This window comes from Pseudopipra pipra, chromosome 1 (genome assembly GCF_036250125.1).
Source record: "Pseudopipra pipra isolate bDixPip1 chromosome 1, bDixPip1.hap1, whole genome shotgun sequence".
Classification (NCBI taxonomy): Eukaryota; Metazoa; Chordata; class Aves; order Passeriformes; family Pipridae; genus Pseudopipra; species Pseudopipra pipra.
Genome location: NC_087549.1, coordinates 96,407,233 through 96,432,992, shown reverse-complemented (window position 1 = coordinate 96,432,992; position 25,760 = coordinate 96,407,233). Strand labels below are relative to the sequence as shown.

The window sequence follows — 25,760 nt, the reverse complement described above, 5'->3', positions numbered from 1 at the left end:
CCTAGCAGAGTTGCTGGGAAGAATGGAAAGCAGGTAAGTAGTACTACAGGTGCAAAAAATGCCCTTTCATTAGTACCACCTTCTGAACCAGCTCTTCGCATGCCTGCACCCACTTTCAGCACACATTTCTCCAAAAGCAAAAGTAATTGTTAGAGGGAAACAAATGTTATCTGGCTCTACTTTATGGAGAGCAACCAAAACCTAAAATCAGCAAGAAGCAAGAAACACATAAAGAATAAAACAGATAATAAAATACCGATGAAACAGAACACCATCAACTTGCCTGATTTTCACATTCCTATCAGGAACAGCACAGTACCTCACCCAGAGAGGCTGGGGGGTGAAATGTCAAGACATCCAATGTCTTAAAACTCCTTGGACTCTGTAACCATGGCTGGGAGCAGCTTCAGGGAACAGTATGTGCTCCAGCAGCCAGCTGCTACTATCTCCCACTCTGATCACACCACACACCAGTGGAGAGGGGCTATACTATAACTTAAGGAGGAGTGATATACTCTGGGTAACATTTCCTTTAAGGATACTACTTGAGACTCTGCTACATTCTCACTGCCTGGTGACCTCCTCCTGGGCTAGTATTCCCTTCATAGAATCATAGAATCGATTGGGTTGGAAAAGACCTCCGAGATCATCGAGTCCAACCCTTGGTCCAAATCCAGTCCATTTACTAGATCATGGCACTCAGTGCCACGTCCAATCTGCGTTTAAAAATCTCCAGGGATGGTGAATCCACCACCTCTCTGGGCAGCCCATTCCAATGCCTGATCACTCTCTCTGTAAAGAATTTTCTCCTGATATCCAACTTAAATTTCCCCTGGCGGAGCTTAAGCCCGTGCCCCCTTGTCCTATTGCTGAGTGCCTGAGAGAAGAGACCAACCCCCACCTGGCTAGAACTTCCCTTCAGGTAGTTATAGACGGTGATGAGGTCACCTCTGAGCCTCCTCTTCTCCAGGCTAAACAACCCCAGCTCCCTCAGCCTCTCCCCATAGGACTTATGCTCCAGTCCCTTCACCAGCTTTGTTGCTCTTCTCTGGACCCGCTCCAGCATCTCAATATCCTTTCTGAACTGAGGGGCCCAGAACTGAACACAATACTCAAGGTGTGGCCTCACCAACGCAGAGTACAGGGGAAGGATCACTTCCCTGGTCCTGCTGGCCACGCTATTTTTGATACAGGACAAGATCCCATTGGCCTTCTTGGCCACCTGGGCACACTGTTGGCTCATGCTGAGCTTCCTGTCAATTAGTACCCACCCAGCCTGGTCTCAGAGGGCTGTTCAGCACAGGGGATTTGTTTATCAGAGTCACTGCCACGGAGAGAGGCAGTAAGGCAAGAAAAAAATGACTTCATCAAGCCACAGTGTCCTGCAAAGAACAGCTTCAATTTAGAAACGTTGATGTTCTTAGTATTTCTGACTAAAGTTACCCTGCAATTTTCTATTTCCAGATTTCCAGAATGTTTGTCTTTGGTTTGGCCTATTTTTTCAATGAAATTGAAAGTAAAAAAACCTCAAGAGAACAATGAAGCACCAGGAGCCTCCTTGCTGGCAAGCGCCCCCATCTTCCCCTGATTTTACACAAACTAGAAATCTTCCTGCTCAGTGCCCTCTCTTTTCTAGCTCTGATAAGAGTCATCAGAGCCTTGGAAGCTACAATGTTGTTGTTTTTTTAAATCCAGTATCTGTAAATTTAAGAAAATGCTTCATCCTGAGCTTTCACGTGAAGAAGCCCAGTTACACTGCAACTTAGCAAATCTGATTTCTGAAGAATTGTATTTTCTATCCTAGTGCTCTGAAAACAAGACAGACTCAGTTCTCACTTGGAAAAGCTTGAACAATGGCACTTGGCACTTACAGCACACCTGCTCCTCAGAGATAAGGTAGATTGCAAAAATAAAGATGAGGGTTATCTCCTGTAAGTGGCAGCATAAATCAAAACACTGCAGAACTAGAGCAGGGCCAGAGTTCTTGCCAAGGGCACTTAGGTGCAGTTGGAACAGTTTCCCCAAGGAATGAGAATTCCTACGCCCCACACTCCTCTGAAAGGACCAGCCCAAGAGAGACAGGGCTGTGTGACAAAGCAGTGGCATTCCCAGTGCTTTCACACCTACCAAGCACCTGGGAAAAGATGATGTTGTGGTGGCACCTGGCTGTGCTCACAGATACTCGCAGATGTACAGCGCCTAGAACTGTGGTCTTCCTAAACCCAGCATCCTCTCTCCTTTTTCTTCTCCTCAAGCTTCTCTCACACTAAAAAAGAATCTCAGTCTTGTTCTCTCCCTCTCTCTCTTACTAATCATATTAAAGAATAACTGATTCTTAATAGCATTTTAAAGTACATCTTCCCTCTCATTTCTCCCAGTTTCTCTATTCTTTCAGTTCCTGTTTTTCAAGCTCTTATCCTCCTGCCTCCCACTCACTGCTAGTCCCATTTTACTGACCCATATTAATTTTTCTGGTTTCTGCAACTCTGTAACCTGATATAAGAGTTGGGGGTGTCTGGTTTTTGCTCTTGGAGGAAAGGAGGACAGAGCTTACTGGTTTCCTTTTATGTTTTTTCCCAAACCCGTACTCCCCCTGCTCACTTTCCCTTTATACTCTTATCTGAAAGCAAGTGAAGGATTTGCCTATGTTGCCTGTGGGTAGATTTGCTTTCCTGCTGGTAGCAGCTCAGGCGCAGCTGGCAGTCAGCTCCCACATTGCCCTTGCACTGAAAGGCTGGAATTGTGCTGCTGCACTTGCAAAGAGGATGGATTTTCACAAGGTGGATCTGACCACAGCAAAACCACACACCCTCTCATATTCTCTCTTTCTGCTCAAGGCAACAGTAAAAACAGTGCTTTCTGTGACAGCAGTGCAGAATATAAGAACTTACCTTAAAATACCCAATATTTCTATGTATATGAAGGCAACTAGCTGCAGACTGGGAGAAAATATCTGCAGCGTCTGCTCACAGGCATGCAGTGCAGAGACCTTTTGGGAGGGTGCTGCAATTTCTCTTCTCATCACCCAGTGTAGCGTGTGCCAATTTTCCAACACAGCTCAGGACGCATTGGATGGCTGGGACCTTCACACTATTCTCTGTATTTCCTATTTGAATCCAGGCTCAGAAAATGAGCTGGAGTGGAGGGAAAGGGAGTGTTTGTGTGTGTGTATGTGTGTGACTGTAGGGAAAGGTGAGGGTAGAGTGAGTGAATCATCAGAGGGGTGGGCTGGCACGTATCCTGGTGAACAGCCTGTTTCTGGCTGGGGCTAAGCCCCACCAGTAGCATATCTCAGCCCCTGCAGCACCCCCTACAAACATAGTCAGTGCTGGACAAGATACCTTGGTTAGGATGCTACTTTCACTTGACCAGACTCATGCCATGTCATCCTCTTCAGTCAGCTTCCAGGCTTCTGAGTTTCTTCTGGCTGCCCTCACCTTTAATCACAATTATGAACTGTCACTGCTTATTTCATCTTCTGAATGCCTTCAGGTCTGAATATGCATGAGGGCCAAGAAAGTCCCAGACATACAGCATCATCCTCACTGGCACCTCCTGCACCAGCAAGCCAGGGACAGGAGGGTAATTGCTCATCGACCTGTAAGGTCAGAAGAGGCTCTTGAGCTGATCCCCTGTGGAGCAGAGGATCTTGCCAAGTGGCTCATGAATCATATGCATGGCTTCAACTGAGCTGAGCTGTAATGTTTAGAAAGACTGACAGAATGTATTTAAAAATTCTATGAGATGTATGCAAGCATGTCTAGATAAATGGTTTCCATTGTTAATTACCCACATAGTAACATACTATAATTTAGAGCATGAGTTTCTCTAGCCACAGGTTTCAATTATTGTTCACTGTTGCCCACAGACATTCTCTTATTCTGATTCTCAGTACATTAAAACCTCTTCTAGTGTCTCATTATAAAGCAGAACTTTCAGATTTTAAATAATTTTTTCAACTTTTTTTTCAACTTGCCTGCTTAATGGATACCAATCTGGACAGTATCTGAAGCCTCACACTTTGTCTCTTAACTAGCATGTCAGATGGGAAATCGTGTACAGCCAGAAGTTTTACCAGGGTCTCCAAATCCTTAGAGTCCCCACTTTCCAAAGGACTCTTTTGTCCCGGGGCCTTTAGGCTTTCTATGCTTAGGGGTTGCACTCTCCTAATGGCCATGCAGTTCCCTTCCCATGTTCAAATCAGTTCAGCTAAGCATGCCAGATACTTCTAATGTGTCATTTCCTGTACATTTCATTCAAAATTGCTTTATCTTTTCTCCCAGATCACCAGCAAAACACCTAAGTAGCTCTGGGCCAACACCAGAGACTTGCATGTGTTTCTGCTACTGGATGATGTCTTATGTTGGTTTTCTGCTACTACAAGATCTAAGAGAAATTCTGTAAACATTTAATATGGAAGATAAGTTTTTGAAACATGCCTTTTTCTTAAGGAAGAATCTCATGTGGCACTAGTTCAAATGTTTTACAGAAGTACTTACATCAGAAGCTATTTTCTTCTGAAAACTTTTTAACCTTAAAAAAATTATACTAAGTTTGATTAATATTCTACATAGACTAGAATTAACTATGCTATCATCCTCAAAAATGTGGCTGATTGTACTCAGTACTATCTTTTTGATGTTTTTACTTGGAGCTAATATCATGCTTACCTTTAGAAAATCCAACAGCCTTAAAGTTTTCTCCTGGTGCTTTCTCAAGCCTTTATTTAAAAACTATTGCAACAAATTGTATAACTTTCTTTTTTTTCCCCATTTGTATGCCACTCTTCTAACTCAATTTGCCTTGAATCTAAATGTCTCCATGGACACTGCAACAAACCCCCAGTTTCAAAAACGTTCATATTTCATCTCAATTGCCACATTTTAAGCAACAAAAATGTAAGCATTTATAAAGTTGAATGATTTAGTGCAATTTTTCTAAGTGCCACACAGATGAATCAGCTCATTACCTCAGCCTAGCTATATGAGGTCTAGCCAAATGTAAATCTGTTTGCTTTCTTTCATTCCAAACCTCTAGAATTGAAAGCAACATATCCTGCAGCTCTGAGATGAAATTTCCAGACGATATTTTTATTACAAATAAATGAACAATTTCTCTCTTTCAGAACACTGGGACTGTGCTCAATAAGCCCACAGAGCACAAGCTCTCTTGCAAAAGTCAGTGAAGCAATCTGTGGAGTACAAGAAGCTGTGCTGTATCCCCAGGATATTACACAGCAGGCTATGATGAGTAGCTATAGTAATTTTACAAACATGTCTGAAGGCCAAGTGACTATTATCATGAGATTGCTTCAGAGACCCCCTGGACGATTTGCCTGTAAATTTGGAGAATAAACCTATTGGTAGGTATAGATAGCTATGGTGGTGGAACCAGAGATATTAAAAGAACTTAAACATGAAGCATATTTTGCTGTGTGAGCCACATTGCACCAAACATAAACCAGTTAACAATGTGATGAAGTTACCAATGTTCCTATGAAAGAGTTTTAACTGTTTAATTATTTACCAGTAATGTTATATTGCAGCATACTTATACAATATTTAAAAGAAGACCTTAGCCTGCTATTTATTCATGAGAAAATATTCCGTAGACTGAAAGAGTTCACTGGCATAGAATAAAGTTATTAACAAGTCAACAGGAATTTTATCTTAGTCAACTCTTGCATCATCTCCAAGCAATACAGAGGAACACTCTCCTTTTTTTTTACTTCTAAGCCTAAAACACTGCAGAGACTGCAGTGTGGCTCCCAAAGTCTATATTGTTACCTACCGTCCTCTAAATCTTCCAGGGAAGCTCCTTGACCCATAAGGATGTCTCTCTTTACTTGGGAAAAGCAACCCAACAGAAGATGCTGCAGTGAGACCCAAGTTGTTAAGAGCCAGATATGAACAGCTTAGGCAGTGACTTTGCTGAAAGGGGGAATTTTGAGCAGAAGGTCTGCAGGCTCACTAAGGGACTCTGTGTAAACATATTCCACAGTGCTGTTTCCCCACCCACAATCCCAAAGCAACTATTAGTGAAAGAAAACACAGCATTCCTCTTAACCTTCCTGATACAACAGAGAAAGATTTTCTTACTGGGACCATGTTTCCTTTATCTTCTCTTGAAGAAGCTACCACGATAGAACAACTAGGTGTGTCCGCTAAAGTTTAGAGAGCTTCAGTGAAGCAGGAAGGGTGGATTTTTGTTTTTTTTTTCTGTAGGGGAAAGACTGCAGAAAGTAATTTCTTTTTTTCCCAAGAGGCGCCAGGTAAGAACTCTCCAAATATAATCATAACTAAATACAACCTGTTGTTATCCAGCACTCTGTCCACACAACCAATAACAAGAATAATCAATCATTCCTTCAAAAGTTTTCTATTCATTACCAGCTTAAGGCAGCCCTGCAAGGAGGAAGACCTATCCCTGAAAAGAGTTGGCAAAGCTGGCATATGGTGTGCTATTTGACCAGGGGGTTTCCAGGCAGCTGGGGTCCTGGGCAGCGGCAGTCAGAGCTGGTGCAGTGGTCAGTGTGCTGTGCAACAGCGATGCTGGGGACTGATAGCAGCAAATGTGTCTTCCTAGTGTGTGAAGAGAGCAATGCTGCACTCGGTAAAATACAGATACTGAGATAAAACAGCTGGACGTGGACAGCCAGTAAAGGACAGATTTAGATTCAGATCCACAAAGGATAGACTAATACATGTATTCTTTTACATTAAGGGCTGTATCATTCAGATAGCTCACAGACAAGCACAGTTACCAGCTGTCATAGTTTGAGATTGGCCCCCCCTGAGAGTTGGGGGCTCAGGGGTGATTGGGTGCCAGGGCAGTGTTCCCTGGAGAGCCAATCACCACTTGTCTTGTTCGCTTCTGCTGAAAAATCATATATACACAGCACCGGAAGCTGTTGGCATTCTGTTCTTCTGTTGGTGTCTACTGTGTGTAGGTGGAGAAGGCCAGGGGGTGGCTGGGCTCCTTCTTTCCCCCATCCGGGGGGAAGGGGAGCCCTGCGGCCCCCCCCAACTCTGCCTAGGCCAGAGTTAGAGACAGCATTTGGAGTGAGTGTTTATGAGGGATGTGACTCATAGCACCTGAGGTAAGAGGGAGGAGGCCAGGCCCTCTTCCCACCCCCTGCAGCTGCGGGACACTTGGGACAGTGTATAACTGGATCAAGCTGCCTGTGGCCAAGGCTAGGGGGCTTTTTCCCCTCCCCACTGCATTGAGGCTGGTGGGGGGTGGATTTTAAGGCTCAGCACTGAAGCAGAGCCAAGTGGACGGGCTGCTGATGAAACAGCTCGGAGCCAGGGAAAGGAATCCCAGGCAAAACTGGAGACGGACCAAAGAGAGAGGCCCAGAGGATGTCTCTGCCGTGATTTAAACGCAGGACAGCCAAAAACCCAGAGGAGGAATCAACATTCCAGGATGCATATGTTGATAAGCTACACTACAGCAGCCTACGAACCGAGGTATGAGACTGAGAGAGAGAGATCACACAGCAGACTGAGGAGAAAGGACTCAAAGCTACTTTCTTGGACTTAGTGAAGAGGAAAAACTTCCACAAACAGCTGGAGCTTGGTGAGGGGGGAGCGTTTGGGTCCCCGAACACTCCCACAAGGGACAGACTGGTTACTTCGCAACCTTGAAAGGCTCTTCCTGGACTAAAGTTAAAGGGAGGAGCTTAAAGGACTGACAGAAATGTAATATGTATATGTAGTTGCCTTTAGTTTATATAGTACTTATTTGTGTAAATAAATGTATATACTTCCCCTTCCCCCTATAGAAGCCTCTGGCCTGAAAGTTTCTCTCTGGTGTTGGGATAAATTCTGGGAAGGGGTGGGGGAGCCTGGAAATTGGATTTTGGATTTCTAATGTGGCTCAAACTGCCACACCAGTAAAATGATCAAAGGACATGATCAACACTTCTTGATATTTGCAAAGAACTTTCTGCGATTGGTCTTACAAATTCCATAGGAGTCAGATAAAAGATGCACACCACTCCAAAATCCCCCACAGAACTTGACATTTAAGTTTTAGATTGAGCAGTACAGAGGTTCTTGACTCCTTGACTTTAAAGCTGTCTGTGTGGCACACGGAAGCAACATTACTTTATCAAACCCCATCACTTTCAACTGCTTTCAGACAAACCAGAGCTGTCTGAAAGACAACTTGCACAGCAAATTTCTCTGACCATCAGAGAGGAGCTGGGAGACCATACTATGATGACTCAGACTTGCGAACTTTGTAGTTACTCCTCAGTTTTGGACTCTAAGGATATTGTACAGTAATTGCATCTTGCATGAGTCACAAGTTGGTCTCACTTGTGAAAAGGGTTTTCTTGCTTAGAAATGTAGCTCACAGACTGAAGCACAAAGAGTGCTTTGTGCACTCATGTACCCATGTACCTGAACACCAGGTAGATGTAGTTTTATTTCTGTTATTATGATGGTCATAGACATTGTGATTAAGATGTTCTGTCACAAAGCATTCACAATCTAAGGGCAGGATTAAACAAAACAGGTGATGGAACTACATAAGGCCAATTGAGAACCTAAACAAGAAAGCAAACTTTTTCATATTGCCAATGACTGGAGCTGTGGGTAAAAGACGTTCTCAGGGCTTGTAATTTGTTATGTGTTACCATTTTGGTTTAAGTACTATCTGAGGAGAAAACCTAATTTAAGCTTGTGAAATTAAAAAAAAAAAAGAAACACCATACTTTTAGTTAAAATACAGTTCTGCAGTGTTCTGAGTGCTACATCCCTTAAGCAAGGACATGTGAATGTGAAACTGAATATGAATCTCATGTGTCTATAAGAACTCCATTGTGCACGATGTAGAAAAGGCAGGTGACAATTGCTAGTGAGTCATTTGGTCTTTCCCTGGCCTCCAGCCAGATGTGGTCTGAAGTGTCTGGAGCAAACACAAAATGCAAACGAGCAATATAGGGGACAAGTACAGTAGATCAGTTCAGATGCCAAAACTGGTGATGCTGTTACAGCTCATAATTTTTGGCATTTAAACTGCAGAGCTGAAAAAACGGTATAACGAATTCTCAGATGATCCCCAGGGAAATTAGTTAGTCCAATTCCCCAAGACTCTTCTTATAAAAAGTCACCCTCAGTGCCTATACACTATAAATAGTTATCTGTAATACCAGCGGGGAGATTTTTTTTTTTTAAATGCATGGGTTTTTTTGACTGTGCTGTAATTTCTAGAACAGTTTATTCCACAAAGAAAGGAAAAACACAAGCTGCAATTTATTAAGACTTTCATTCATGAAAACAAACCATCTATGCATCACATGAGTCTCTAAGTTAAAATCAAGGTCTTGTTATCACATGCAGAATGACAACTGAACAGTCAGAAGAGAGAGAAAGTGGTAAAAATGAGCTCTCCAGCAATGAAAAGCTTAATTCCAGAGTCTCAAGCAGAGTGGCATTTTAGGCACTGCCAACAATTGTCTTACTCCTTTACATTACTTTTCACCAAAATAAGCAAATGATTTAATGTAAAAATGTGTTAACCCCAGCTACAAGGACCCCAAACTGCAAGAGTTTTGAGATAAGATAGTATTCAACAAAATGACATTTCTGACACACTGAGGCTGTGAATCTTGTATGTGTTCCTATTGAGCTACCTATTTAGACTACAAACCTAATAAAATCAACAGTTATAACCGCAGAATCACAGAATGGTTGAGGTTGCATGGAACCTCTGGAGAGCACCTGGTCCAGCCCCTTCTACCTGCTCAAACAGGGCCACATAGTTGCCCAGGACTGTGTCTAGGCAGCTTTTGAATATCTCCAAGGATGAATATGCTACAACCTCCCTGGGCAACCTGCACCAGTCCTTGGCCACCCTCACAATGAAAAGGTATTTCAGAGGTAAATGCTTGTGTTTTATGTCACCTCTGGTCCTGTCACTGGGCACCACTGCAAAGAGCCTGGTTCTGTCCTCTGTGACCCCTCCCTGCAGATATTTCTACACATTGATGAGATCCCCCCTGAACTTTCTCTTCTCCAGTCTAAACAGTCCCAGCTCTCACAAGCCTTTCCTATAGGGGAGATGCTCCAGCCCCTCCATCATCTTCATGGCTCTACATTGGTCTTTGTCCAGTATGCGTATAACTCTCTTGTACTGGGGACCCAGAACTTGACACAGCGCTCCAGGTGTGGCCTCACCAGCGCTGAGCAGAGAGGAAAAACACCTCCCTCGACCTGCCAGCAATGCCTAACACAGCCCAGAATACCAGTAGCCTTCTTTGTTGCAAGGGCACATTGCTGGCTCATGGTAAACTTGGTGTCCACCAGGACCCCCAAGGTCCTATTCTGCTGAGCTCCTTTGCATCTCAGTGGCCTCCAGCATGTACTGGTGTAAGGGGCTGTTCCTTGCCGGGTGCAGGACTCTGCATTTCTCCTTGCTGAGCTTGCTGAGGTTCCACAGGCTTCCTGAGCCCATTTCTCCAGCCTGGCAAGGTAATTCAGGACCTATCAGTCACTCACCTAAAGTTCCTGTCATCAGCAAATTTGCTGCAGGTACACTCTGCTTCATCCTCCAGGCCACTAATAAAGATGTCTAACAAGACTGGACCCAGTACAGAGCCCTGGGGTATGCCGTTTAGTTAGTGGCCTCCAACTAGACTTCCTGTCACTGATCACCATGCTCAGGGCACGGCCACTCAGCCAGTTTTCAATCCACCTCACTGTCTGCTCATGCACCCCTTACAGCAACAGCTTGTCTACGAAAAGCTATTGAGAATCATTATACAAGACTCTTTTAACCTTGTCTGAGATTACTTTTGTGTGTACCTTTGTGAAATGAATTCTTTAGTCACAAGATTGTTTAAAACACACATTCACCATTTATCTATTATCAACATTATGAAAGTTGAAGAACAGCGTGTAAATTAAGCTTAGAAGGTTAAATGGTTTTGGCTTCTTTATGAGCTATTATTAACTTCGTTATTTATAAACCTCTCTCTTTGTTGTAATGTTGTTTAGCTGAAGGTTATTGAACTGTAACTTCCTATCACAGCATCTTTAATTAGGCTAGCTTTTCCCAGTACGTTAGGAAGCACGGTGAAGAAGGAAGTATCACAGAATCACAGAATATGCTGAATTGGAAGGGACTCACAAGAATCATTGAGTCCAACTCCTGGCCCTGCACAGGACTATTCCCAAGGGGTCACACATGTGCCTGAGAGTATCATCCAAATGCTTCTTGAACTCTGTCAGGCTTGGTACTGTGATCACTTCCCTGCGGAGCCTGTTCCAGCACCCAACCACTGATCTGCTTCTCCTGTTTTACACTGTGGTATTACAAATGATTGAGCTCAGGGGTACTCAGGCCTATAAATGCTTTTGTGAATCAGAACAAATTATTTGATGTTAATGTCTGAGTTCACTACCCTTTCTTGTGTGATGAAGAAGGTTGTCTAACAAAAGAAAGAAGACTTCTTGAGATAGAAATGGTCAACATTTCTGTTTTCAACAAGAAAAAAAAATGAAGAGTTCAATATGATGACCATCTGGCTTCAAGTTGAATCTCTCAATGTCTTTTGGTTGTTCAGCTCCTACTGTGTTTAAAGTTTTTGCTGTAATGTATCCCCATCTGGTTTAAGACTGATGTATTAGCTGCTTTCCTTAAGTCACTCAATGCCTGGCCATTTGTTTACAGAGTTGAGAAGCCCACTTAAAGGTATCATACGCCTAAAATGCCTTAAGGATATTTTTATGCCTCTGGATATTTTTACGTCTTGGAGATGACTTTTGTGGTGGTCTTGAAAGAACTCAGTGACTGAGGGTTCCTGCTATGATTCTGTCTCAGCAGATTTTGCCTTTAGAGAAGACTTTTCACCATTAAATCTAAATCTTACATAGAAATCTCCCGTTCTGAAAATTTTGAAATTAAAAAATTAGCATTGTCTTGTTACTTTACACAGAAGAATGTGACTGTCCTCACAGGTTTGTTTTCTTTATACATTTGAAGTATCCATTTCCTGAAATTTCCAGAAGTAGCTATTATACATATTACTGGACCAGTGGATTTTATTTAATTTAATCAGGAAATAAAAGCTAAATGAGAAAAAATTGACAAAATATATGTCCTAGTTCAGTAAGTAAAACATAATTTAGTATCTGATTCTGTTAACTTTACTGATAATTGTGCAGCATCTGAAACACATGATACTATTTCCCAAAAAGAGTAACACAAGGTGAATCAAGGTGACCATTAGTAAGAACAAGACCTATACAGTACAGGGGAACACCATCCTTCCCATTCTTGTTAAACCACTAGGGATTGCAACTGTCATCCAGAACATCTGAACCATTTGATAAAGTTAACAAAATGTATGATTGAGTCTTCTGCTGTATTTTAAAAGAGATAGGCAGGCACCTTAAATAATTTCCTCACCCACTTGGTCATTACTTCTAACTTTCAAGATCCCACACTTGCATCTTGTCTGAGGTCATTTACATCTCTGCAGGACATCACTGGGTGTAACAGCTCATCCATTCAGATGGCATTAAAGGATTGGGGTACAGAAAATTGCTCCCACCAGCAAAACCACAGCATGGGTTTTTTCATGATTGGTTCCTCTGTCTTTCCCTGAAGCAATAACAGGAGAGATAGATGGCACACAGAGCTTTTGTTTTCTGTAAAAACACCAGCTCTGACACAGAACCATAACAACAGTAATGCCAGCCAGAAAACCTGGAAAATCCATTTTCTGCTTGTTAGGAGACTGCAAAACCAGACCAAAGAACTATCGCTGGGCACAAATTTTAATCTAGATACTGGGGACACAGCTCAGAATGATTAACATGAATTTGAACTCACATGATCTCTCTTCTCTCCACACCTGTTATGTGAAGAGCTGCATTGGCTTGCTAAGCCACATAGAGAGTACACACAAAGAGTTTGCAGCCTAGGTTTCTGACCTTACAAGTGATTCCATGTGGGCAGATGCCTGATTCCCTACCCAGCCAGAAGCGATCCTTCACCTGTCCCCTGTGCAAGACAGCCACCTTTGTCTCAAACAAAATACCCCTTTCCAATCTGTCCACAGACCTTCCCTGTGCAAAGAGCAGAACAAAGATTATTTGCAGGAGCTCTGTGCTTTTAGAATGTAAGGACACAGAAAAACAGGAGAATTTATTCTGATCTTCTCTGCATTGCAAGCATTTCGCTTTTGTAACTTGATCTGCGATTGGTAATTTATTTTTGATCGAAATAGAATGTGTTTAGCTGAAGGCTACCTACCAGGAGGGCACTGAGCTTTGAACTGAAAAAGTCTAAAAATACAAAATCCACTAATTCTCTTCCTAGTCTGTCCCAGTAATTAATCACTGTGGTATTAAAAATTGGCATATAGTTTCCCATATGAATTTCCCAGGATTCAGCTTTTATCCATGCATCATCTCCTTGCTTAATTTAAAGGTCTTTTAGATGATACAGTTCTCCTCCCCTCATAAAAAACCACTTATGTGCTTAATCCACTCACCTTCCTCCCAATAATGTAAATTAACTGAAATGTTCAAGTTTCTTACTGTATGGCATTTTCTACAGGTGTCTAAGATTTACAGGTTTTTTCATCCTCTTCCACTTTTTCAAAACACCATTAAAAATAGTAATGTGAGAGTCGACTGCAGCATTCTAATGCCAGTCTCACCAATACAGGCACAAGAAATCTTTCAGCTTCTAATCACTGCTCCTCAGCTTAGATACTCAAGGGTGACATTAACCCTTCTGACTTTATGCTGCGATAGGAACTTACAGTAGTTGTACCCTAAATCCTATTTAGAAACTCATTTTGGGAGTCAGACTCTGCTTTTACAAGAGCAAGTCTGCATTCATCTTTATTGCACAGTTTTGCATTTGATTATGAAAATGTGCTACTTCTAATGGTCCCAGCTTACCAAGAAATCCAGGCTTCTTTCATACTCTTGCTTTATCCTCATTATTACCCTGCTCCACCCAACAAAACATTATTAGCCAATTATTATGAGTCCCTATTTATGTTTATACCATTAATAACAATATAAGGTGCCTAACCTCTGTGAATTCTAGAAGTAATTGCTCAGCTCTCACTTAAACCCAGGAACATTTGAACACTAAATACACCTCAGTTTTCAACAGTAAAATATCCCTTGTGCTTAGAATTCCAAGATACTGGAGAACTGATGGTTAATTAGAGTAAAAGACGTGTTTTGGAAATGATATTTCTTTTAAAATTATTAGGACAATATAGCGTTAATTAGTACCCAGTATCCTCAACTTTTAAACCATAAAAAGCCTTTAAAATAGAGATCTCATAATAAATCATATATCAATTAACATACCAAATGTTTCATCTTTTTATTTGGCTGATACTGAGTGAGTCTGATTCCATATCAAAATACTCAGCTGATATGTAATCTCAACAGACCTGGCAAGCAAAGGGTGGATTTAATGGTACATGAGGTAATCAGTCAAACTGCAGTGGCTGGACCCATCTTCCATCAGCATACATTTTATTTCCAGTGCAACAAAACAGTGAATGACCACCCTCTTTTCTGCTAGTGGCATTGGGGGACGAGCCATCTAGCCCCTGGGTGATGGCACACAGGGAGATTGCTGCTTCCAGGAGCGCTTAGCCTTCAGCTGAGAGGCAGAACTTCAGGGGGTGAAGTAGTTAGTAGCTGAAGTTCACAACCACAGTTAATGACCATGGGGCTGGGAAATAAGCCCACACATTTAGTATCAAGCTTGGACTTGGGTAAAACCAGAGAGGCCATGAACTCTTCAAAACATCCCCACCTCCCAGAACCCTTAGACTGCATTTCAGCCTATATGTAAATAAAACATGATGTCCTCCTCTATCATTTTTCAGATAAACTCTCACTGGCATACATAGAATTAATCCTAGGAAAGTGAACTGCTTGCACAAAATAAGGGACTAAACCCTTAGGGAATTTGGTGAACTGAAGAATAAACAAAATATATGTAAGACTTGATTTTCAAGGGCATAAATCATCCACAGCTTACGCTTGAGAATACTAAACACATCTGAAAATTGGGACAATTGCTCTGTTTCTGCTGTTAAGTTGCTGCCTCAGCTTCCTTGGCCTTTATCTCACCCTATAACATCAAAATACTTTAGATATGGTTTTTACACTGGAGTACTGAGAGTTCATTCAAAGTGTTAAAGTACCCTTAGGGAAAACTGCTCTGTTAACTCTAAACCTAATCTCAAAACATTAAGCCCCAAGCAAGGCTGATTTTTATCCCCATGATAGCTGGTTTGTCATCTGGTTAGAGATGTCAGAAAACAAACCTGTTGGGCAAAACTATCTGCTGGTGTGAACTGGCAAAGTTGTCCTGGCAAGGCAGTGTTTGGCCCAATCTTCCCTCAGTTTGAAGTGACATAATGCTTTGTGTGCTCTACCCCAGGCAGCCCTCCACTCCTTATGTACTGAATGCAATACCTTCATATTTGCTGGAATGATTTTGCCTGTCACCTTCCCCGAGGAGACAAAATGCAAAACACGTTTTACTCCAAAAAAAGCTGCACTCACCCGATCTTCTTCTTCTCTGACATCTGGCATGGTGCTGATGCAGAGGCTGACTGCAGTGATGGCAACAAAAGAGATTGAAATACAAGCAAAGATCTTCCCTGGGATCCCTGAGTGGGGGTTCTCTACCATATCCCTAAGCTTTCTCATGCACAAACTCAATCGGCCAGTGTCCTGGAAGGCACATTGCGCAGCTTCACTAAATACCATCTCCCTTTCAAACAGCCTGGCCTCAGCTGCCTCTTCCTCTTTCTGTCGCAATCTCTTTTTACAGCACCACTCCAGGTGGTCTTCTTCTATCCCCCAGTACACAAGCTCCTCTTGGAAAGAAAGAGCGCACATCTCCCTGAGAAGCCTCAGCTTCCCAGCTGTCAGGAAAGTCATGATTGTCCTGAAGGCACTAGGATTACGGTCAAAAAAAAATTCATTGCAGCTAACATCATAATCATCGCAGATGTTCATGATCTCATCATAGTTGTTGCAAGACTTTAGCTTCCCAAGCCTGGTCAAGGGGCAGTTCTCCAAGGTGGTCCATGGAATTTTGTATTTAATACCGCCTACATTGATGATCACAAACCTGGACCGGTCATCGATGCGGGCTAAGCAGCACAAGTCTTCTCCAGGATGCAAAAGTTTGGCCTTTTTGTAGAAGAATCCTTTCTTGGTTTGCACTTCACACAGGTTTTCCAAGTTGTTGAAGGAGTAAGTGCTGAACTCAGGATCTGCATTCCCAGTGAGCAATGCCATTTCGTGATACATCTGTTGAGTCCATAGGGAGGTTGCGGCTACTCAAACAAAAGCATCTGAAGCTTGACCAGAAAGTCTATCTGTAAAAAAAGGATTTTAAAATTACAATAAAAGTAGGACATTGTTAGATGATAAACAATCCTATCCTCTCATCCCCAAGAAACTTTTCCCCGTGGCATTATTTTTCCCCCTATTATTTTAGGAGTATCTTTGCTTGATAGTTGCTTGGGGAAAGAACTTAAACTACAATCAGGTCAGAAGCCATGTTGATACTTCAAGAGAGTTTAGTCAGTGAATGAATTTACATTTTAGCAACTTAATAAAGAAACTTAGTTGTAAATTTTTTTTTATTATTTTGGCCCATCTACATAAAATTCCTATTACAAAATGCCCATAGTGTGAGAATAAAACAAACACCTACAGTACAGTCAGAAATGTAAATGCAGAAATGTGGGTAATTCCCAATTTAAATTCACTATGCCTAGGTAGCAATAGCAATGAATATCTGGAAGCTGAGAATCCAGCCTGCAGCCAGCACCCAGGTTTGGGTGCTTGAATCTCCATAGCACTATGGAGACCCATTTGCCACTGGTACCCCAGCTAATTGGATTAAAGCTATATTGGGAGTATCTACCAGAATAGCCCCACTTCTAAGGGTAGAAAAGCTTTTGTTCTATGCTGGAGTACCTGCTTTCCTGACTACTGACATCTCTGGTAGGAAGGTGGGCATGCTGTGTCTGAGCCGAAACCAGAGCTTGCCTGGGACGCTGGAGCTGCTGAAGGCTCTTCTGTGGGTTTGGCTGTAGGAGATGGAGAGGGTGCCAAGAAGCCTGGCAGCAGCTCTGAAATGGGATATCAAACCTAAGAATGAAGCCGAGCTGGAAGTGAACTGGTTGCTGCTCTTACTTCTGCATAGCACAGAACCCAACTGGTCACATTTAGCAGGAATTATGCATATTATGTATAATTCCAGGATTTAGCTTGTGCCTTCTGCTTACCCCTCCTTTACCAAACCACAATCCACATTGTTTCCTTACTTTCTCTAAAGCTCGTCACCCACATTCTTCAAAGCAGCCTCTCCGAATCAGTACTGGGGATGTCTTGAAATGCTACTATGTAATTGCACTTGTGAATCACCCAAGACTTCCTGAATTGCTCAAATATGAAGTAGGAAACAAGAAATCAGGGTTGGACTATTGGGATTCCACACAAAAGACCTGGACTGAGAATGGATGCAGTGATGGCGAACAGTCTTAACCGGGGAAGGTAAAAACCTTACAAGTTGACAAAAGATAGGAGAAAAAGCTGAGTAGTGAAGGATAGACTGACATAATTGATGACAGGATGAGGCAGTAACTCCATAATTTATAAGCAACATTCTCCAATTCCCTCTGAATCTCATGCCTCAGCTGGGAGAGAACAACAAACAAGTGGGTACCAGGAAAAATCAGAGAGCACACACATTGAAACACATTCCCAGAGGAGCATCTTCCTTTATCTTTAATCAGCGCAGTAACTCTTAACTCATTAGACTTAGTCAAAATTATCTCTGACAGAGAGTGGTGAATATTTGCTACCATAGCACTGAATCACCCTCTAAATATTCTTACCAATTGCACTCAAACAACAACACAGCAATAACAGTGGTACTCCTGCTTCAACATTTCTATAAGGACTCAGTCACTGAATTTTAGAATGGCATTTACATTGGATATTTGCAAAAGGTCAGGAAGGTTGGTTTATATACAAAAAGCTACAGTCATCTAGAGATACTTTTCAGCAGTGTGAAAATTTCAGAAGAGCTAATGATGCTAAAATCTCTCCAATTTCACTTCAGAGAAAGAAATAATTGTTTGAACATCTGTTTATACAGGGCAGCATGAGCAACAGAGAAAAGCTCCTTCACCTGGGTAAGGGCCAGTAAAGGGCAATAGGAGCAACACACTCTTACGGTGCTTCTACGGTACAAGCTCGAATGCAGCTGGGGTTGCAAATGCCACAATGAGTGAGCACTGTCAGCACAGCATATGCTTTAAAGATTTAGTCTCTTGTTGCTTTCTGTTGGTAAGATAAAATATTCGCTGCCACTACTGAGAGCTTTATGCTTTTGTTTTCATGCCTCACTTGTTCTACAAGTCAACATACTAAAAGTGGTTTACATTGTTTTGAGATCAAGGCCAGGATTTGCTTTTCTCCTCTCCCTCGTGTAGCAGGTTGCTGCATAAAGGGGCCAGATACATTTCATAGAATTATTTTGAATCTAATCTTACATGCACTTCTTCCTCCTTCTAAGTAGCAGCTAGCTCAATGTGAAAATCTGTAAGCATGTTGTTTGCTAGAAAATCTCTGAATCTCTGAATCTTTTATTTTGTGAATGTGTGGATATAAAATTACATTGGTTAAATGTAAAGCTTAAGGAAGGAGCTTTTTTTTTTTTTTCTTTTTTTGTATCGTCAGTGGATAAACAGAAAGAGAACAGAAGTAGTTATGGATAGTATTGCCTCTGGTTTAACAGGTTGATTCTGGACAGTACTGGTAGCACCAGGTGCTGGAGTTTAGCTACTATAGTGAATTTTCTGACATCACACTTCAAGATCCCAGAATCCATACTAGCATACCTTATTAGTTGGCAGCATTTGTTTTGGAAATCTCAGATTAAAAGATAAGCGTGTGAAGACAGTTGTATTTATTATTCTCCTTGCCATCTCTGTGAGATGGCTGACCAAGACCAGGGCTCAGATGTCAATGGAACAACATGGAAAAGCTTCTTCTGCCACATTAACTGTCTAGAGAAAAACAAAATACATCACTGTGGGTTCCCAATTTGGCATCTATCCTGAGAAGTAAAACAAGCCTGGAAGGTCTGTCTCTGATCTTATGTGCATGGAATGTATCATGACTCTCACTGAATATTAAAGGGTATTTGAAAATTATGTGGGTCTTAAAATACTCTCTGCATGCCAAGGTTATCTGATGTATGCACATGCCTGCAGTAAAGCATCCTATTGAAGATTAACTTTAAAAGCCAATACTTCCAGAAATGATACTACTTTATCATCCAGTTGGCATTTCTACCATTTAATCTGACACATGGGTGCAGGAAAGACTATTAAAGCACAGTCTGGAATAAGCTGTCCATCACAGGGATGAAGGACAGAATTTGATTCTATATTTGTTGTTCATAATTTTACAATGCTGTGGGAGAAATGCTGCATGAATGTTTCAGTTTGATGATCATATACAGGGTGGGTCATACATATTGTGGATTCTTTTCTATTTTAAGTAGAGTCAAACAATTTTTATTCACTAAGAAGTATTTTCTTTGGCCATCTATGTATGTGTATGTATTCATGCACACATGAATTCAGCCAAATTGTGTCAATAACAGACAGTTGAGATCTTCAAAACACAAGTATTTTCCATCAAAGATTTTAAAGATTAGATAAATGTGATAAGCACACAACTGCTTCTCCTTTTTGTTGAATTATTTTCTCAATTGAGAGAGGGCTATTTCCTGACTTACTGCCTTCTCACTTTTTCCACTCCCATCACTGCTCCTCACACAAACATTCCTCATTGTCCTATTCTATCAGTACTGTTGCATCTAAGTCACATGTGGCTTTGCCTGTGGCTCCACTGGTCTCAAGCTGCCTTGAATAAGAATGAAAAATAGGGCAAAACATCCCTGCTGACAGGCTGATCAGCCTGGCGAGGAGAGCTTTAAAACAGGGATGATGGGGAGGTAGTGGTGAAGCAAAGACTGCAGGGTACTATGGTCAAGAGAGATCTTGTGCTGAGGGTGACCGCATGAAGAATGTGCACATAAATGAGGGTATACCTACAGGATACCCTCATGGGCAAAGCACTTACAACTTTTCTGAGAAATCAACTGGACTAGGTGGCTCTGAAGTGCCTGTACAGTACTGCATGTAGACAGGGAGAAAACAAGAAAAATGCAGAGGTCTTTGTGCAGTTGCACAGAAGAATCTGGTATGGTGAGGGTGGTCAAACACTGGAACAGAATGCCAAGAGTGGTAGTGGAGTCTCCATCTTTGGAGATATTCAAAACCCATCTGGACACAGTCCCGGGTAACTTGTTCTAGCTGATGCCACTTTGAGCAGTGGAAACTAAAGCAGATGAAATTCAGGGTCCCTTCCTACCTCAACTACTCCATCATTTTGTAAACAGTCTCGTTTTAACTGCTGCTGTAAGTTACTAAGTACTTCAGGTTTACACTTGTACTACAATAGCAAAAAGAAACCGCGAGGCCTTTTAGTAATTAATGTTTCAAGATTTCTTTTGTGAAATGAAACACATTTTGACAGAGTACAGGTCATTGTGTCATAATTTAAAGCCACAGACAGGAAACGTAGATTAGGGTGATCACAAGATGTTTTCTCTCAATTCCAATGGGAGTTGAGTCAGTGAATCTGTTCTGCAGTGCTCAGCCATTTCCAGTCAGAGATGTGCTGAAACCTGACATTACTGTCTGGGACCAAAGTAATTCCTACTTCTGCCTGTGACATGATTTATAAATCACAACGCACACAATCACTTTAATAGTAAACTTTACACATGCAATTGATCATCCAATTGGTGATATTACAGCTAACACTTTGGGTGAGGAGGTTCAGGAGATCTGGGTTACTCTTCTACTCACTACAATTCAGTAGAACGTGGACTTCCAGTTATGAGTCCGTGCCAGGCACTGTTGAAGCATCTGCCCACAAGTCTTACAACATACAGAACAGATGGGGTGCAAGAAATACACAGATTTAAAAAACAAAACAAACCCCAGTGAAACAAAACAAAATAGATTCCTCTTGAACACTTCCGGGGATGGTGATTCTATCACTTCCCTGGACAGCCTGTTCCAATGTCTGACCACCCTACCAGTGAAGGAATTTTTCCTAATACCAAATCTAAACCTCCCCTGGCGCAACTTGAGGTCGTTTCCTCTTGTCACTTGCTACTTGGGAGAAGGGGCTGGACCCCACCTAGCTACCACATCCTTTCAGGGGACTACAACTTGGACACAAAATTGGGAACACATCAACCACAGCTATACAGATCCAAGACTTTCTACCTCGATCTCTAGACTTTTGTTAAAGCACCATTATACAAAAATATGGACAGTATTTCTCTCACGCTCTACTTTGAATTTTTATTTCAAGTTTCCTCAATATATTTGTACCCCAATGAGCACCTCAGGAGTCTGAACTCTGCCTTGCTACTTTGCTACTCTGCTTTGCTACTTCTATGTCATGAAAGTGCAGTTTCACAGGGAACTAAAGTGAGACTAAGTAACATTGGTTAAACCAGAAGCATCCAAGCATTTTTCTGCAAGCTTTCTGAAGTAAAGGAATCAGTGCTGGAATGAATTTTGAAAAGAGTCTATAATAAGAAAAAATAAATCAAAATAATGTAAGTATAACTTATTTGCTATATATATTGCCAGCTTTACTCCCAAAATGTTCAAGAAAAAAAAGCAATAAATGGAAATTAGAACAGAGTAAACCCACTATAATCTATAAAAGGACACACTCCAAAGGACAAAGGGGAGTTGGGTTGATTTCACAGTGAGTATTTTCTATGTAACCCCAAAAAGTTGAATTTTACGTATTTCTGTATTTATTATCAGCAAACTTTAATATCCCTGACCTCTTAAGCCACTGCTTAGGGAAGGCAGTAGACCAAGAAATTGGAAGGTACTAGAATTTTGAACAGTCCTTCACTTTGTCCACTACATCAGGGTTACAGGAAGCAGTGACACCACTTACACACCTAGCTGAGATGTCTCCATCTAACAGAGACAGGGGGGTTTCTTGTGTAGGCGTGGAGCAGAATAGCTAAGAGAATCTTTTTCAGAGAGTATTTTGGGGACCTTGAGAAGGATGCTGCATCAGTCAGTTCAGAAGCCCAGGAGACTCATGCTGTAATGGAGGCTGCAAAATTCAGCATGTGAAGCTGGACATTGTTGCATACTCTGAGTGTACATTTTCCTCAAAATTTTCATTAATTTAGTGGAGGAAAAAAGGAATACTTTTCTTCTCTGAACATCCCTAATCACATTTATGCCACACTATGTAATTAGCTGAAACAATTCAATTTGTTAAATGAACAAATCAAATTAACTTGACACCAATTATTCTGATGTGTCCATAGCTATTTGTCTCCATTAGACAGACTATGAGTTATCTAGTGTCACTGCACTACAGTTCTACAGAGTTCTATAGTGAGAGTATTAACACTGTGACATCTTTGAGAAATCAGAGATTTGATTCAATTACCTGAAGAATTGGATCTTTGCTTGTATCTTCATAGCAAAACCCAACATTATCCTGCACTTCCACAAGCTTTCAGTGCTCATTTATCTTTGTACCCTAAATAGAATGGAACTATTATTTCTATGAAGCTATTTGCACACTTCAGTTGCACAGCAGACAAAGGCAGGCATGCTAGATAAAAGGCAGACAGAGGAAACACCCGCTTGTTTTTGCATTCTCCCCAGAATTAGAATTCTGTTCAGTCTAGGGAACTTCAAGATTTCACAAAAGTCCTAAACACAGAGTGCTTTCCCAGTGTATTTCACTACACAGAACTATAAATAATGAACAAGAAGAGACTGCAAGGTTTAGGCAGATCCTACAAGGATTAGGCAGGTAAGTTTTTTTCCCCATAGGATTATTACTACTTACAACAAAACAGAGCATCAGGTTCAAAGCAAGCTTTATTTGTTTAAGTGTATTAACCCTCAGTTGGCTACAAGAAAAATACTTTCATAAAATATGCTTTCATCCTCAGTTCATGTTTCATGAATATGTGAACACACACCAGATATGCACCAAGTGGCTGATGTGCTAAAGTGAAGAGACTTCAGACCACAACCTCTATGTCTCAAAGTCTGAGAAGATTAGATTGCACATAGAGAGTTGTTTGATCCAGTTCCTGTTAACTGCAATCAAGTATACAGCGTCAAGAGCCTAAAATATAAACGTGTTCTGTCTGCACTTTCTTGATCAGTGATTGAGCCCTGTGAACAGGATAACTTTGACCCTGACTGGCAGCCACTAGATGGTGAAATTTCTATTCTTCCATGAAGCAAATACAAGTTTATTTTAAGGGCTTTAATGATTAATCCTTTTAGTATTCTGTTTAATCAACCAGTCTAAGAGACTCAGATAAGGTATTAAACTCGGTGCAAACTGCCAATCTGAAATATTTCTTTCCCTGTCCTTAGATTGCTGTATTTCAGAATAACCAATCGTCAAAATCCAGTTTTTAAGATATTTACTCCAGTCATGATTACATGCCCACAGCTGGCCTAAGGTACAATGTGAATGGCACCATTAAATGCAAAAGCGACAGACTGTGTAGTATGTTAAACCAGCATTGTTTATCCTTCTCACCCAGGAAATTAAACAGATTGTCTCATTTCTGTTGCCAAAATTCTGGAAGCATGAAAAACCAAAGGAGTTTTGGTGTCTTTGAGAATCACAGAATTAACAGTCAGGTATTCTGGTGGATCTGTAGATCGCTGCAGGGGGAAAAAGCAGTTTTTAGCTTGAGCTCTGCTCCTCCTCTAACACTGATCATTTATTTCTGATCTATCCTACTGGATTTTGCAATACTACATTTAACAGCTTCCCACCCAGATGATTAGTATGCTTGATTTAGTACAGAATACAGCAAATAGATTTCTGACTGGAAATAAGAAGTTTTGACTATGTGATGCCACCCTTGGCCCAGTTGTACATTCAGAAATTCACACTGATTTGCTGGGGCACTTTTCCTAATAACTTGTACCTGTCCTTATGTCTCTTTCAGGGCCATTCACAAGTTTGTATGAATAGTTGTTGGACACATATGTTCGAATATAACAGGATTAGAGGAAATGGCCTCAAATTGTGCCAGGAGAAGTTTAGACTGGATATGAGAAGAAAATTTTTCACTGAAAGACTTTTCAAGCATTAGAACAGGCTGCTCAGGGAAGTGTTTGAGTCAACATCCCTGGAGATAGTGTAGACATGGCGCTTTGGAACATGGTTTAGTGGTGAACTTGGCAGCGCTGGTTTAATGGTTGAACTCAATCATCTTAAGGGTCTTTTCCAGCCTAAATGATTCTATGAATAAATGCTCTTATTAACTGCTCACAGATTTCAGATGTAGATCTAGCCTTTTTAACTTCCACATGAAATCATTTGCAGAAAAGATAAATTGTATACAGATGCATCTTGCTTCTTTTGTTAGCTTTAATTAGTGAACACTAGATTTTATGCATTTTCATTGTTTTTTTGCAGATGACGTTCTTGTTCTCATGTGTGTTTCATAAGTCAATTATGCATTGACCTAAAAAATATTTCCATCTCTATTTAAACACTACCTTTGAATTCAACATGATTTCTGTTGAATATTAAAATAATTCCATAAAATACCTTTTAATTTTAGTCTCTTCAAGACTGTATACTTAATCCATGGTTGCAGTAAACAGGAACTGGATCAAACAAAATTTCACATGGAATTGAATAGCCTCAAACTCTGGTAAAAGTAAAGCTCCCAGTCTAAAGTCTGTCCAGTTTAGCCCGTCACTCTCTTTGTGCACATCTGGTGTCTCTGTTCAGACATTCAGGAAATACGAACTGAGGATGAAAGCACATTTCACAAACAGATGAGGGTTAATGCAGCTAAATAAAACATGGTTTGAACGTGGTGCTCTGTTTTTGTTTGTTTGTTTGTTTGTTTGTTTTTTATTGCAAGCAATACTAATTCCGTGGGGAAAAACTTTTCTGCCTAGTCTTTGCATTGCAGGCTCTGATGGTTTTTTATTGCTTAGAATATAGTCAGTTCCCTTCACTGAAATAGACTGCAAAAGAACTCCAAATTTTCAGACATTATGAACTCTTTAAATTTAGCCATTTGAGCAGGGTGTCAAATCAGCACAGAGACAGAACGGGTGAGATAGGGTTGATACACAGCTATTTCAAACTAAACCCACCCGTGATAATCCATTTCACAGTCTATCATTTGTATCAAGCCCCCCTCCAGTGAAGAAAAGAGGGAAAAGAAGTGGAGATCCATGCAATCCTGCTGTTCTCATTTCTCTGAACACAGAGGAGCAGAGAACAGAGGATACAGAAAAGACAGTGAAAACAGTGGGATGGAAGAGAAATATCACAGACAATTCAAGCATAGGTGAGATGGAAAAGAAACAGAGGACATAAAACACAAGGTGATTATCGCAGTTCTTCATTTTCGGGTGAAAACATTATAATATACAATTTACTTCTACTGTCACATGGAGTATACATACTTTATTTCAGTAATCTAGTACTGCAGTGATCAGTTCATCTGTGGTCCTTGAGAAGCAAACTCTCAGTTTATGTGTTCAGAAACTTCATTTTGGGCAAGTTACTGCCTCTATGACTCAGCCTGAATTCTTAATTCTGACTCCTAAA

The 25,760-nt window shown here is 41.1% G+C and overlaps 1 protein-coding gene across 4 annotated transcripts in view; it reads right to left on the bottom strand.

Annotated features, from left to right (window-relative positions):
- KCNG2 (potassium voltage-gated channel modifier subfamily G member 2) overlaps positions 1–25,760 on the bottom strand; it is a 56,663-nt gene that overhangs the window by 10,165 nt on the left and 20,738 nt on the right. For all 4 annotated transcript variants that reach the window (XM_064666298.1, XM_064666320.1, XM_064666309.1 and 1 more), the window contains exon 2: positions 15,561–16,384. In XM_064666298.1, the coding sequence (XP_064522368.1) occupies positions 15,561–16,316 (756 nt within the window). In that variant the 5' untranslated portion in view covers positions 16,317–16,384. The remainder of the gene's footprint in view (positions 1–15,560; positions 16,385–25,760) is intronic.